Below are 15,174 nucleotides of genomic sequence, written 5' to 3'. Positions count from 1 at the left end.
CAATACCAAGAGAAGTCTTGTGTAGTCCCACACCAGTTGTACTGCACTAATTCTTACCTTAGAGGAGAGCCTGATAAAATTGCTTGGTTGCTCAGCAGGCTACCCCATTTTTGCTGCAGTGCCATTATGGAAACGTCTGAGGGCGGCAAAAAAGATTGAAAATTGAAGCAAGATCTGCTCTTAAGGTTTGGGAAGACTCCTGCAAAATACTTGAAAAGATTCAGAGAAAACAAAAAGAAAGAAAGTAATACTTGGGTGTCTTTTGGGACCGATTCCTTAAAGAATTTGAGTGGCCGGGTAAAAGGCGATAAAGTATCCACTTCGGAAGGAATCATCAATTTGGTCAAGCTGGAACATATTTGTGCTTCTTGTTCCCCCGAGTTCAAGCAGCACTTGTCAGATCCAAAGGCGTTTGATCTTAAGAAGCAGGCCATTGCTGCTGATCTTTGGGTTTCCCATAGAGTGTCCCATAAGTGTAAGCACGAGGAGGCAGAAAGAATTAATGAACTCTGAATAAGCTGTTTGGCAAAACAAGTTATTTTTAAAAAATGTTGCTATGTCTAGATTAGTGAGCAGTGTTAGGAGAAGGTGGTGGGTTGTAAGAAGGTCCAGTGGTAAATAGATGTTTTAGAACCGCTTGTCGCACCTGTGTATCTGCTTTGGAATGAGTGAGTGTCAATGCAGTAATTATGAGTGAAAGTATGTACTGAGCTCCGTGTAGCTGCTTTGCAAATGGTGTCTATCGGGACATTTGCGATAAAGGCCAAAGTAGCTCCTATACCCCTTGTGGAGTGAGCTCTTGGTGTGAAAGGCAGTGTTTTGCTTGATAATGAGTAACAGAGCTGCATGTATCCGACTATCCACCTGGAGATGGCATTTTTGGAAATGCGGACGCCTTCTCTGCCTGCTGCTACGGAGACAAACAGTTGATCTGTTTTCCTAAGCGGTCTGGTCTTGTTTACGTAGTAAAGGACTGCCCTCCTTACATCTAGTGTATGGAGTTTTTTCTCGGCTGAGCTGGTTGGGTTTTGAAAGAAGGCTGGTAGCTCAATGGATTAATTTACGTGAAATGTGGAGATGAATTTAGGTGAAAACCTAGGGTGTGTTCATAAAACCAATTTGTCCTTGTAGATGACAAATAAAGGATCCTACACTGACAATGCTTGAAGTTCACGGACTCTTCTTATGGAAGTGATAGCCACTAAGAAAGCAGTTTTGTAGGTAAGGTGTTTAAGACTTTCCTTATGCATAGGCTCATGAGCTTTGCAAGAACTATATTGAGATCCCAGCCTGGTGGTGGGTTTGAAATTGGAGGGTGGAGTCTCTTTATTCCCTCCATGAATGCTTTGATGACGGGGACTTTCCACCACAATACTTTACTCTGAGAGGTGGTGTAAGCGGATGAAGTCGCCAGGTGAACCTTTATAGAGTTCAATACTAAGCCTGTGTCAAACAAGTGGAGCATATAATGAAGAATGTGGGATGGAGGTCATTCTACTGAGTTTATTTGTCTAGACTGGCACAAAACTTACAAATCTCCTCCACTTGTGGTTTATGTGCCTCCTAAAGGATATCCATACACCGTTGCGGTAGATTTAGATGTCCAAACTCTATGACCTCAGGAGCCATGCTGCCAAGTTCATTGATTGAGGTGGAGGGTGTACTGTTATCCTCCTGTGTTGGGTCAGCAGATTGGTCTGGCACTGGAGTTTGATGCAATCGCACATGCTGCCAAGTTCATAGATTGTGGTTGAGGGTGCACCATTAGTCCCTCGTGTTACATGCAATATCACAGTAAACAATATCCTCCCTTTGCTACACCCTATCACGGCACACCAAGACCTGGGGGCTAACAACATCTCAATAATGGTTGATATATACAATTAAACCGTCCTTGCAGCCATTGATAAAGTAGCACCTCTATCCTTGCACAAAGCTAAGCCATTAGCCCACCTCAACTCTTGGTACACTCCTAACCTAAAACCCATGCGTAGAACTAATAACTGCTGAGGTTAACTGGAAATAATTCCCGACTGAACTGAACAAAGCAATCTTCACCGAAGCTTCTAAAAATTATAAACCAGCAATCCTTCAAACTAAAAGCTCCACATACAATGAGAGAATCACCAATGCCAGATCAGGAACCAAGGAACTCTTGGCCATCCTGAGAGAACTTGAGTCGCCAGTACCACCACTAGAGGTCTGCCTCAGAGATATAAGCTGGTGCACCGGCATTCAAAAAGCCCTTCGATAAAATAACCCTCCTACAATCCAAAATCTAAAAAATAAAACATTTTTTTAAAAAATCACCCTCAAACCTGCCCAACAACCCCAACAGACCCCTAGTCACGCCAATCATACTGCCTCACTAAGTCCTGAAAATTATTTCCAGTCTCAAACCCTCAAGATGCCAAGGTGACCTATGCCCATCTTCCCTTATCAAAGGCTGTGCACCCGACTCCTTTCATCACAAGACTAATCAACGCCTCCTTCGAAATTAGCTCTGTCCCAACCAATCTCAAAGACACTTGGGTCCTCCCTCTACTAAAATAAATCTACTCTAGACCTTAACATACCGACAAACTATCGACCTATAACTACAGTGCCCTTCCTCCTCAAAATACTGGATAGAGCAGTGTACCTCCAGCTCCAAAACTGTCTGGAAACAACCTCCTTGGCCTACGCTAATCAGGCTTCCACCCAAAACATGGGATGGAATCAGCAATACTGGACCTGAAAATTCAAATGGATGAGTTCAAAGACAACGGCAAGCTAGCCCTCCTCCTACTTGACCTTTCAGCACCGTTTGACCTAGACAATCATAATATACTCTAATCATCTAGTGTCAGCGGCCCACTTCTCACTGAAAGCCATACAGTGGATACAATCTTTCCTTACGGACAGAACCATGAGAATCTTCTCACCCAGCGCAGCAGCATTGTCAGCCCCGGTCACCTGCATTGTACCACAAGGCTCCTGTGTCTCACCACACTCTATAATATATTCACAAAACCTCTATCTACACTAATTACGCAGATGACACTCAAATCCTCATTCCCATCTCTGGCCCTTATGACATTGATTCTGTATCGCCTAAAGTAATCTATCAAACCATCCAGGCCAGGATGGCTCAACACGGATTATACCCAAATGACGACGAAAGAACCGAACTTCCTCATAGCATCACAATACTGCCTTATCAAACTTGGTGACTCCTTTAAAGCCTTCAATATAGACGGCATCACTATCAAGGTGTCCAAGGAAGTAAAAACCTTTGGTTTTTATCTGGACTCATCCCTTACTTTAGCCAAACAAGTTAACGCCACAGCTTTGGTAGCAGCTTACACATCTAAGCTCATCAATGCCGGCAGACCCTTCCTGTCTCCCGACAGCTGCATAACACTAGCTAGAGCCCTCATCTTGTCCAGACTGGACTATTGCAATGCCCTCTACGATGGTACTAAGAACCACAATATCAAAAAACTACAAGCGATTCAAAATAACGCCTTAAGAGCAGCTCTAAATATCCCCAAAATTACGCATATCTCCATGACTAGAAGGAACACACACTGGCTACTTGTCCACTAGCGAATCCTCTTCAAAACTCACTATAACGCACAAATGACTACATAAGTCATCCCCTAAATACCTGACAGATAAATTCACTACCAACCAATCCAATAGGCCTATGCGCTCAGCACACCTGCCGATTTCAAACTGCAGAATGCCGGAGGGGGCAGCTTCCCAATGGTAGCTGCTAAACACTGGAACACATTACCAGCTGCATTAAGGTCAGAAGCCTCCTTCTGCAACTTCCGCAAAAACACCTGAAAACAGGGCTCTTCACACAGGAACTACTAAAATAAATCTCGATCAGCAAGCAGTACTGTACCAATAACTAAATGATCACTACAACTTAAGTTGACGTCGTAATGAACATATATATACATATACATATATATATATATATATATGATACATTACTCACCGTAATCGTATTTCTGATGCTTGTATCTGCTTGGATTCACATGCTGTGCATAGGCCGTCATCTAGTGGAAGCTGCGGAGTATTACAGTTTGTTTTTCGAAACTCTAAAATGGGCGTCGACACAGGGCGTCCCAGTAATACTATCCCTAGTGTGACGTCCACTGTACCCAAGATCCCTCACGCGTCTAGAATCCTCAGATTGTATTTTTTCTGACATGGGGTAGCATGAGGAGTAGCGTGAGTACAGATAATCCAAGCAGATAGAGAGGTAAGACCACAAGCAACCATGCGCCTTCTCTCAGAGGGCAGGAAGGGTGGGTCGCATGTGAATCTAAGCAGATACAAGCATCAGAAATACGATTACGGTGAGTAATGTATCCCTTCTGAGGCTTGTGGAATCTGCTTAGATCACATGCTGTGCATAGATTAGCGAGCAGTACCTGAAGGAGGTGGGATGTGAGAAGGGTCATGACCAAATAAGTGTCTTAGAACTGCTTGTCCCACTTGTGTATCTGCCTTGGAATGGGTGTCAAAGCAGTAATGCTGAGTAAAAGTGTGAATAGAGCTCCAAGTAGCTGCTTTGCAAATGGTGTCAAGGGGTACATTTGCAATGAAAGCCAGAGTGGTCCCAATGCCTCTAGTAGAGTGGGCTCTTGGCGTGAAAGGCAGAGTTCTTTCAGAGAGTGAGTAACACAGCTGGATACAGTTAATAATCCACTTCGAGATGGCACCTTTAGAGACGCGATCCCCCTCTCTGCCTGTAGCTACGGAGACAAACAGTTGATCTGTTTTCATTAGCAGTCTGGTTTTATTTACATAGTAGAGGACCGCCCTACGCACATCTAGGGTGTGTAGTTTCACCTCAGCCGAGCTTTGAGGGTCAGGGAAGAAAGCCGGAAGCTCGATGGACTGGTTTACGTGGAATTTAGATATAAACATAGGTGAGAACCTAGGGTGTGTGCGTAAAACCAGTTTGTCTTTATGGACAGTAAAGAAGGGATCCTACACTGACAGAGCCTGAATTTCACTGACCCTTCTTATAGAAGTAATAGCTACTAAGAAGGCTGTTTTATAAGTCAGGTGTTTGAGACTGCTTTTATGCATGGGCTCGAAAGGGGGGGCCCATGAGCTTAGATAGCACCACATTAAGGTCCCACCCTGGTGGTGGGTTTGAAATAGGAGGGTGAAGTCTCTTTACTCCTTCCATGAAGGCTTGAACTACTGATAATTTCCACCACAAGACCTTGTTATGGGAAGTGGTGTATGCCGACAGGGCTGCCAGGTGTACTTTCAGTGAGTTAAAAACCAATCCTGCATCTAGCAGGCGGAGCATGTATGTAACAATAGTGGAAGGAGTGCAATCAACTGGGTTGATTTGTCTACTCTGGCACCAGATAACGAATCTCTTCCACTTGTCAAAGTAGCAGTGCCTTGTATTTGGTTTCCTAGATTCCTTTAGGATGTCCATACACCTCGGTGGTAAATTGAGATGTCCAAACTATATGACCTCAGGAGCCATGCTGCCAGGTTCATTGAGTTGGGTTGCTGATGCACTGTTTGACCTTGGTGCTGGGACAGTAGGTTGTACCAGGCCGGAAGTTTGATGGGCTCGCACACCGCCATCCTGCGTAGGTGTGGGAACCACGGTTGTCTTGCCCACATGGGAGCAACTAGGACGAGCGTCATCGACTCTCTGTTCATCTTGTTGACCACCTTCCTGATGAGAGGAATTGGTGGAAAAGCGTATGCAAACATCCCTGACCAGTTCATCGACAGGGCGTTCCCCTGGGAGTCTGGTTGGGGGAACCTGGATGCAAATCCTGGGCATTGTCTGTTTTCGCTTGTGGTGAATAAGTCTATAGTGGGGAAACCCCACTGAGAGAAGATATCTTCTACGACCTCTCTGTGTAGAACCCATTCGTGTTCCTCTGGGAGGGAGTCTCTGCTCAGAGCATCCGCTAGGGAATTGAGCTCCCCTGGAACATGTTGTGATGACAGGAAGATTTTCCGTGTGAGTACCCATATCCAGATTTTCTGGGCAAGCTTGGACAGATTTGGCGAACAAGTCCCTCCTTGCTTGTTCAGGTAGAACATGGCTGTCGTGCTGTCCGTCCGGATTTGCACTGCGAGGTTTAGTAGGTAGGGCTCGAACGCTTGAAGCGCTCTGAATACTGCCAGAAGCTCTAGCAGGTTGATGTGGTTCTTGGCCACTGAGGGAGACCAGGGACCCTGAGCTGTGTGGTGGAGATGGTGAGCTCCCCACCCCGTCAGACATGCATCGGTAGTGACTACTTCCTGTACTTCGGGATCGTAAAAGGGTTTCCCCTGTGCAAGATTCTCTCTTGTCCACCAGTGAAGGCTTTGTACTAGTGTTGGCGAAACAACCACTAGATCGTCCCAGTGACCACTTGCCTGAGACCACTGTTTCGCCAACCATTCCTGCATGGGACGCATGCGCAGGCGCACGTGGGGGACCAGGTAAATACATGACGCCATCATGCCCAGCAAACGCATTGCTTTGCGTACCGTTATTTGATGACCGGACTGATAATGCGGAATTTGCAGTAGTATATAGTTCGAATTCTTTCCTCTGAAGGAAATGTCAACCCCTCTTGAGTATCTAGGATTGCTCCTAGGAACTGTTTGGAGGTGCTTGGCACCAGGCTGGACTTTTTCTTGTTGATTGAGAAGCCTAATTCGTGGAGGAGGTCGATAGTCCTTTGAATGTTTGTTCTGCAAATTACTGGGGGTTTCCCCCGTTATGAGCCAGTCGTCCAGATAAGGGTACACCGGGATTGCCTCCCTGCGTAGGTGTGCAGCCGCCACCGCGAGTACCTTGGTGAACACCCTTGGTGCCGAAGCTATCCCGAAAGGCAGTACCTTGAACTGGTAGTGCCGACTGTCCACCTTGAAGCACAAGTATCTTCTGTGCGCTGGGAACATGGAAATATGAAAATAGGCATCTTTCATATCGAAGGTTGCCATGTAATCCCCCTTTTTTAGGAGGGGGATTACCTCTTGTAGCGTAGTCATTAGAAACTTTTGGGGCTTGACATACTTGTTGGCAGGCCGTAAATCCAATACTGGGCGCATTGTCAAATCTTTTTTTGGCACAAGGAAGTAAGTTGAATAAATACCCTTGTTTACCTGGTGTCCCGGGACAAGTTCTATCGCATCCTTTGCTAGCAGATTGGCGATCTCCTCGAGGAGAATCTTCTGATGTTCTAAAGAGTGTACTCTTTGTCGTGGAGGATGTTCCGGGGACGCTGCAGTAGTTCTATACAGTACCCTGCGGATACTGTTGACAGCACCCATCTGTCTGATGTGATCCCTTCACAAGCCTGGGTGAAGTTGGAAATGCGTCCCCCTACTGGGGTTGTGTGAGAAGGGACCCTGAACTGAGCGTCACTGCTTTGGTGGAGGGGTGCCGCCTCCTCTACTGGGGCTGCCTCTGCCTTTACCACGTCCTCTCCTATTACCCCTGCCGTAACCCTGGGTGGACTGTTGGCTGTTGTTCCACTGTGTACCCTGCCCCTGGGAATAGTTAGATCCTCTCTGGGAATTTTGGCCGCATGGGCGACGAAAATTTCCATTCCCTCTCTGGTTAGGGGGTTTATTGGTTAACTGGCCAAGGGACTTGAGTGTCTCATATTCGTCCTTGGCATTCTTCAGCGCGTCTTCGACCGCCTTACCAAACAGATCGGCTTCCACCAGTTTGTCCAACAATGATGCTTGGGTTTCTGCCTTGAAACCAGACTGCCGTAACCAAGCATGTCTCTTGATAACAGTACCTTCTGCTATCAATCTGCCTGTGTTGTCCGCTGCATCAAAAGTTGCTTTTAAAACGCAACCAGACACGGCTCTACCCTCTGCGGAAATTCGTGCTAACTGGCCCTTTAAGGGTTCTGGTGCAGAGGCTATGAGTGCCGCGACTTCTTCCCACTGATGGCAGTTGTAGCTGGCCAACAGGGTGGTGGAGTTTGCAATCCTTGCCTGATAGGCGGACGTTGAGGCTACTTTCCTGCCGAAACCATATAGTTTCTTGCTCTCCTTGTCTGGAGGAGCTTCAGACGATGACAAGGGTGTTCCAGCCCTCTTAAGAGTGTTAGTGACAACCAGTGAGTCTGGCTTCAGATGTCCTCTTATATAGAGAGGGTCAGACTGGGCTGCCCTGAAAAGTTTTTCAACTCTGGGATTGACTGCTCTGGTGAGGTTCGGGTTCACCAGGGACGGGTCTATTCTTCGCTGAATAGACTTAAGGATAGGTATGGTTTGGGCAACAGGCCTCCTTTCTCCCACTAACTCCTCGGCAAAGTCCCTCTCTTCCTGGACACCGTGGGTGTCAATATGGAAATGTTCTGCTGCTCGTGCGAGAACCTCGTTTAGGAGGGGTTGGTTATCGACAGGGGAGTCGGTAACCGGGGCTTCCTTCTCTACCGGGGAATCTACTCTGTAGGTTTCAGGGCCTCTCTTTTCCTGGTCCTCATCATCCCCATAGTAGCCCATCCTGGTTTGCTCTTCTACCATGCCAAATTCTTGGTCCTCACCAAAGGAAGTCTCTCCTTGATACTGTGAGTATTGCCGTGAGTATGGTTGTACATCGAAGGGGTCCGCAGACCTCATAGGTGTCTCAAACTGGGGCGTCTTACTCGGGGGGGATAGGATCATTAGAGCCTGAGGGTGTAGCCCCTTGTGGATTATATGAAAGGAAATGGTCTGGATGTTTATCATAAAAGTCTGCCAAGGAAGACATCCTTGACATGACCCTATCTATGTCATCACTCGACCATTCTTTGGAACTGGGAATGACTCTCGGAAAGTCTGGGAGACTTATCCTGAGTAGATTTGCTCGTTTTAGAAATAGCAGCAGACTTGGGCTTGTCTGTCTGTTTAGGAGGAGTGGAGTGTTTCACAGGTGTGGAAGAGTGCAGTGGCTGCTTCTGCTGTTTTCCCCCCTCCCCGTGAGTGGAAAAGTGTTTTCCCTGACCCTTTGTGGTTCGAGGTTTTCGACGCCTGGCGTCGAGGATCGGGGGTAGAGTCCCTGTCCTGTGAACGTGGGGCTGCGCTGATCTTGTCTGCGGGCTCCGACTCCTGGAGAGCGGCCTGGGGGTGGAAGTCGACTTTGTCCTCCGACGATCGAACTTCCGTTAGCTTAGGGAGCGAGGCACTCTTGGCAAGAGTGGATGATTGCCTGGAGTCATGCGGCGATCTCGATCGAAAATGCCCAGAGGACACCGATTCGGACCGTTCTCTATGTGCCTCTTTCCGAGAACTCAACGTTGAGTCTCGGTTGGACTTCGTGTGTTTTGTGTGAGTGGTGAGTGAAGCGCTTGTGTCGCCGGGGGTCTTCCCCATAGCCGCCCTGTCGGACGACCTTCCGAGGTCGGGGACCTGCGCTCGGCTGTCTTTCGACGCCGTAATGCCCTCGCCGTCCGAAAGCACGGCGTCGCTGCCATCACTGAAGACGCCCTCTGCCTCCATGGCCGCCTGCCTGGCGTGGTGGGCCCAACGCTTCGCCGAACGGTCCTTAAGTGTGGTCCCTCGGCAAGCACAGATTGCACGTGGCGTGCCTGTCGACCCAAGGGTATTTGCGATTGCACTTGGGGCAGAATTGAAAAGGGGTACCCTCCATACGCACCTTGAGGCAGCGGGCTGGTAAGTGTAGCAAATGTATAAGGTGTACCTATATACCAAGAGTGTAGAGTATGTCCACCCCCCACTCTCCCTACTTGCAGGGCCGAGGCCAGAGGCCTTCCAAGGCCCGGGCCGAGGCCAGAGGCCTTCCGAGGCCCAAATCCGTCGTGCAGCAGCCGACGGTCGAATTCTTCTCCAGCCGGCGTCGAGTGTCGAAGTTAGACGTTGGGATGGGGAAAGGATGTAAATTAATCGATATTTTAGCAAAAGTATGGCTAAGGCCAAGGGACTCCGCAAAATGCTTCCGACCAGTATGGCGGAAAAAAACAATCTGAGGATCCTAGACGCGTGAGGGATCTTGGGTACAGTGGACGTCACTGTAGGGATAGTATTACTGGCACGCCCTGTGTCGACGCCCATTTTCGAGGTTCGAAAAACAAACTAATACTCTGCAGCTTCCACTAGATGTCGGCCTATGCACAGCATGTGATCTAAGCGGATTCCACAAGCCTCAGAAATATATATACATATACACACACACACACGAAACCATGTAACTATGTGCTTTTTTATTTTCAAGAACAGCGCCTAGATGCCTCCAAGTTGGATGCGCTTTACAAATTCTAAAAAATAAATAAATGGACTTTGCGCGAATTGAACACTAAACCCGAGTCCAACAAGTGTAGTAGATAGTACACAATATTAGGAGAGTTATCAATGAGATTAACAATCGACGCTCTACACCATATGACAAATCTCTTCCATTTGTTAAAGTAGCAGTGTTTAGTGTTAGGTTTGCGTGCCTCTTAATATGTCCATGCATCAGTCAGGTAAGTTAAGATGTCTGAACTCTGTGACTTCAGGAGCCAAGCTGCTAAGTTGGTTGTCTGAGGGTGTGGATGAAGTGTTGACCCTTGGTTCTTAAACAACATGTTGTAAGGGCGGGACCGTTTCATTGGTGGGCAAACCGACATCCTGAGCAGGTGGCAGTACCATGTCCGATGTGTCCACATTGGAGCAACTAGGATCATTGTCAAGTGTTCCTGATGCACCTTGCGGATTACTCTGTTGAGGAGCGGGGATGGGGCAAAGCATACTCAAATATCCCTGACCAACTGATCCGCAGTGCATTCCCCTAGGATTTCTTCTAGGGGCCCCTGGAGGTGTAGGTGTGGCATTTTGCGTTTTCTTTTGTGGCAAACAGATACATGTCTGGCTGACCCCATTCTGCAGAAATACGGTTAATGTCTGTATGTAGCTACCACTCGTGTCCTGAGGAAAGGTTCATATTTCTGCTTAGTGTGTCTGCTAGGCAATTGTGTTTCCCTGGAAAATGTCGCACAAGGAAATCGTTCATTTGGAGGCTCCATTTCCAGAACTTCTGTGCTAGTCTGGACAGATTTAGTGAATGCGTCCCATCTTGCTTGTTGTTGTAGAACATGGTGCTTGTGTTTGTGAGAATGAGTACAGTCTTCCCTGTTAAGTGATGTTGGAAAACTTGTAGTGATTTGTACACTGCTAGCAACTCCAGGACATTGATAGGAGTGTCAGTGTTTGTTTCCACATGCCATGTTTTCTGGTGGAGGTAATTCGCTCCCCAGGCTTAGAGCGATGCGTTTGTTAGTGTGGCTTGTGTTCTGGGGGTGACTAAAGGTTTTCCCCTTCTCTAGGTTGCATTTTGCCCACCACTAAAATCCGGACACCACAGTTTACAAATCTACCACTAGATCATCCCACTCTCCTTGTGCTCGAGACCGTTGCTTCACTAGCCATTCTTGTATTGGACGCATGTGCAACCTTGCATGTGCAAAATAAAGATGCATGATGCCATCATACCAAGAAGACGCATCACCTTTCTTACTGTTACCCGACAACCGGCTGTATAATAAAAGGATTTTGATGCAGCATGTTTTGGACCCTCTCATTAAAGCGAAAGACTAATGCGTCTTCTGTTCAAATAATTGCACCTAGGAATTTTTTTTTTAAACTTGGTTGGGGAGTAGGCTTGATTTTCTCATGGATTGAAAATCCAAGTTGAAATGGAAGGTTTATGGTCTCCGGTGTGTGCTTCTGACGCATCAGTGGGGTGTCTCCTGTTATGAGCCAGTCATCTAGTTAGGGATCGACTGTCTACGCAGGTGCGTTGCCACCACAGATAGTACTTTTGTGAAAACCAGAGGGATTGATGCAATCCAGATGGGTAGTACTTTGAACTGGTGGCATGTGGCTCCCATTTTGAACCCCAGGTACTATTTGTGAGCTGGCAACACTGAAATATGCATCTTCATATCCAGTGTTGTCATGCAGTCTCCCCTCTTTAGTAACAGAATGACCTCTTGTAAAGTAGTCATTCTGAACTGAGTTTGCAGGTCTTAGATCGAATACTGGGAGCTTGGCTGTATCTTTCTTTGGAACAAGGGATTACACAGAATAATCACCCTGGTTTATCTCTGATGGAGGAACAAGCTCTTTACGTCATTTAGGGGTCGCAAGTGTGACCGCTGAGGTCCACCTTGCTACCCCAAAAAAAAAAAAAAAAAAAAAACAAAAAAAAAAAGAGAAGAACAAGCGTTCCACAAGTCTAACACTTTCAGCAATTACCCTAAATAAGAAAGAATAGGAATACCAAAAAATGTGTTTCTGGACAATAATTGCCAGACTCATTAAAGGTTTATTTCAGGCACACTTCAGGGGGTCAGTCACTGATTTAGTCTGTTCTTAAACACCTCAAGTCAGCCTTTCATCTTTCTGAGGTTGATAAATGAGTAACACAGGTTGGATGATATTGTATGTATATTCTTTCTAAAGTGCTTAAGTGCTATATAATAAGACATTATTTTGCCATGGACGTCTGCTTGCATTCACAGTAATTTGGTAATATGGGCCTATACACACTGATCTTAACGATACATATGGTGATCCATTCTTGTATGAAATGCATATCACATTATAGTGATATCGTAACTATATTTTTCATAGTGTACTTAGGAACAATGCTATGTGATGCCACTTCCTGTTTTGTCAGGGGGTGAAAGTTTGTGTTGCAACGCTACCCGCGATATCACGTCAGGGTGGGATCAAATGGCATCACTTCCTGTGATGTCAGAGGTCAAGGGTTGTGTGATGTCACTTCCGCTACCCCTGGCATTTTGGTGAAATGATGTCTCTGGCTCTATGATTCAATTTCTTCAGAGCTTCTACCTCTGCCTGGAGGAACTGCTGATGTTCCAGAGACATGTTCATGTGTCTTGGAGGATGACTAAGCAGTATTTCTTGGAACTCTATTCAATATACATCTTTCACAGTTAGGACCCACTTGTCTGTTGCGACCCCCCCATTAGCGGGTGAAGTGAGAAATGCGGCCCCCTCCTGGGGTGACATGGGAGGGGACATGCAGCTGACAGTCATTGCTTGGAAGGGATAGCCGAAACCCCTAGCGGTCTGGCCTCTACCCCTACTACGGCCTCGCCTGAACTGCCTCTGGAAGGAGTGTTGGGGGCTCAGCAGCTGCCCTTGATTGACGTACCACGTGCTGGTGCCCACTCATGAGGAATAGCTGGACTGGGGAGATTTGAAAGCAGTGTTGGTTTCCTGCATGCTTGAAAGTCCCTTCCAAAGAAAAACAGGAATTACTTTCGTTTTGCAACTATGCTTATGGTGGAGCTTATTTTCCTACGACACAAAGGTGCTTAGTCAAATACTGTACCACACTGCATGTGCAACTCCCATGCCCACTGCTCAAACGTTTCAAACCATTTCAACCATGGGACAACACAGGAGTGTTTTATGGGGGGTGGCAAGCAAATTTGCGGTTCTGGAGGAAGTCAAGATATATTGCTCCCCTGGATGAGTCAGCCTCCCCCGCCCACCACAATGCAGACGTTGATTGACGTTCTTGGACTGGTTACCAAGGCGCCCACACAGGTGGGGATAGGACCATTTTCACTGGAGAGCATTACTACTGATAAACATTTCAAGGAAGAGTTTGTAACTGTCTCCAAGGTAGGGTAGTGCCATTTTAAACATAACATTACTAAATATATAGTATAACGTTACTTAATACCAAGCAAACTCTGGGATGAAATAAAATAAATCTATTCCATGCCAGAGAGCGCCCGTGCCCTGCCTTGCAATTTCCTCACCTGCACACACCACCACGCTCTTCCTGAATGGGAGTTGGCTTGATTTACTTTTGAATGGTTAAAATCACCAAGCACTACATTAAAGTTTGATTTGTTGACACGATTGTGAATGACTATTTCCAGTGCTCTAGGACTCTACACCAACGGTTAAAGCTGGGATGCAGGCACGTGGGACTGAAGCAGGCAGCAATGCACCCCAAAGCGAAAGGAAAGAACAGTCACTGCAGACTACACAGCAGCTGCCTCGTGTTAGTCGGGAACAAACGGTGTCTGTGTATTACTATTACTAGAGCAGACATGCAGAAAACAGGAGCACAAGGGCTGTAAAGCAAGTGGCCAAAGCAGACGTTCTTGATACACACCTGCACGGGCCGCACCAGTCCGTTTGTTGGTTGAGGCCAAAGCGAGCTCTGCATTTCTTAGGGGAGCCGGGCTCTGAACACAGGCGCATGCGTGGACGAGAGTGGGGGAGGCAAAGACAGGACACAAACAGAAGAAGGAAGAAAAGATGCAACACAAATTTAGCCACTTCCGGAACATTAAAAAAACTTGAAAGTTGAAGTCTGTGTGGTCAGAAACTGGACCAATTCAGTCAACAAACGTCTGAAAAGAAAAGCTGGTTAGACAAATCATGAAAAGAACCAAACTAAACACCCAGGCAGAATACCTAAAATACTACCAGACACATTTGTGTGGGTGTCACATTCTCTGTATACGCATAGGCCATGCGATGTAACAAGAGGGCTGCACTTCCCATTGGTCATTTTCTTAAGACACGAAATGGAACGCCAAAGCCCCAGACTCATTTAAGGTGGGTTCTCCATGGCACAGGTTTCCCTTGCCTGGCATATAAGGCATATTCCTTGGCCTCAAGGCAGTAGACCCAGGGGGCAGGAGGCAGCCCCCCCCCCCAACCTCCCACAGGGCTCTACAGAGCTGAACACCAGGACATCTCAAGGCTTGCCAGGACATTGTGTGCCTTCTAAGGGGCGCCGCGGCTGGAGAAAGTGTCCCAGGTGTCATTGGCAGCACGGTTTCCCCACTTCGTTGCTTCTTGCATTACCCTGCCAATGGGCAGAAGTTTAACTCAATGGCTGTGGCACCCACATCCCAGTTTGGGCCTTGCTGAAGGGAACTGCTCCCCTTGCCGGGCGTCAAAATGTAGATGACAAAAGGCACCTTTTAAATGGCCGCGCAATTGCTGTTATAAAGCGTTTCTTTTCTTTGCATCCTTACTTAAGCAAGAGTGTTTGCCTTTCTTAGGTATGGGTGTTTAGTCAATGAGCAGTGATGGACCATTACCAAATGAGACTCCCACCTGTTACCTACCAAATCTGTATCTGCTGCCAAGTCAATTAAAGGGAGTAACAGACAGCTCCTTTTTTAAAGATGAATTGCTACCCATGATGGG

The 15,174-nt window shown here is 47.0% G+C and overlaps 1 protein-coding gene across 9 annotated transcripts in view; it reads right to left on the bottom strand.

Moving 5' to 3' along the window:
* Positions 1–15,174, bottom strand: part of TCF7 (transcription factor 7) — a 527,944-nt gene that overhangs the window by 28,254 nt on the left and 484,516 nt on the right. For 5 of the 9 annotated variants that reach the window (XM_069652547.1, XM_069652543.1, XM_069652544.1 and 2 more), the window contains one exon: positions 14,126–14,198. The exons of the other annotated variants lie outside the window; for them this stretch is intronic. In XM_069652547.1, the coding sequence (XP_069508648.1) occupies positions 14,126–14,198 (73 nt within the window). The remainder of the gene's footprint in view (positions 1–14,125; positions 14,199–15,174) is intronic. 9 annotated transcript variants of the gene reach the window in all.

Source organism: Ambystoma mexicanum, chromosome 3p, assembly GCF_040938575.1.
Source record: "Ambystoma mexicanum isolate Mex_15411 chromosome 3p, UKY_AmexF1_1, whole genome shotgun sequence".
In the NCBI taxonomy this organism is placed as follows: Eukaryota; Metazoa; Chordata; class Amphibia; order Caudata; family Ambystomatidae; genus Ambystoma; species Ambystoma mexicanum.
Note: the sequence above shows the minus strand (reverse complement) of the source record. Positions and strands in the feature narration are given on the sequence as shown.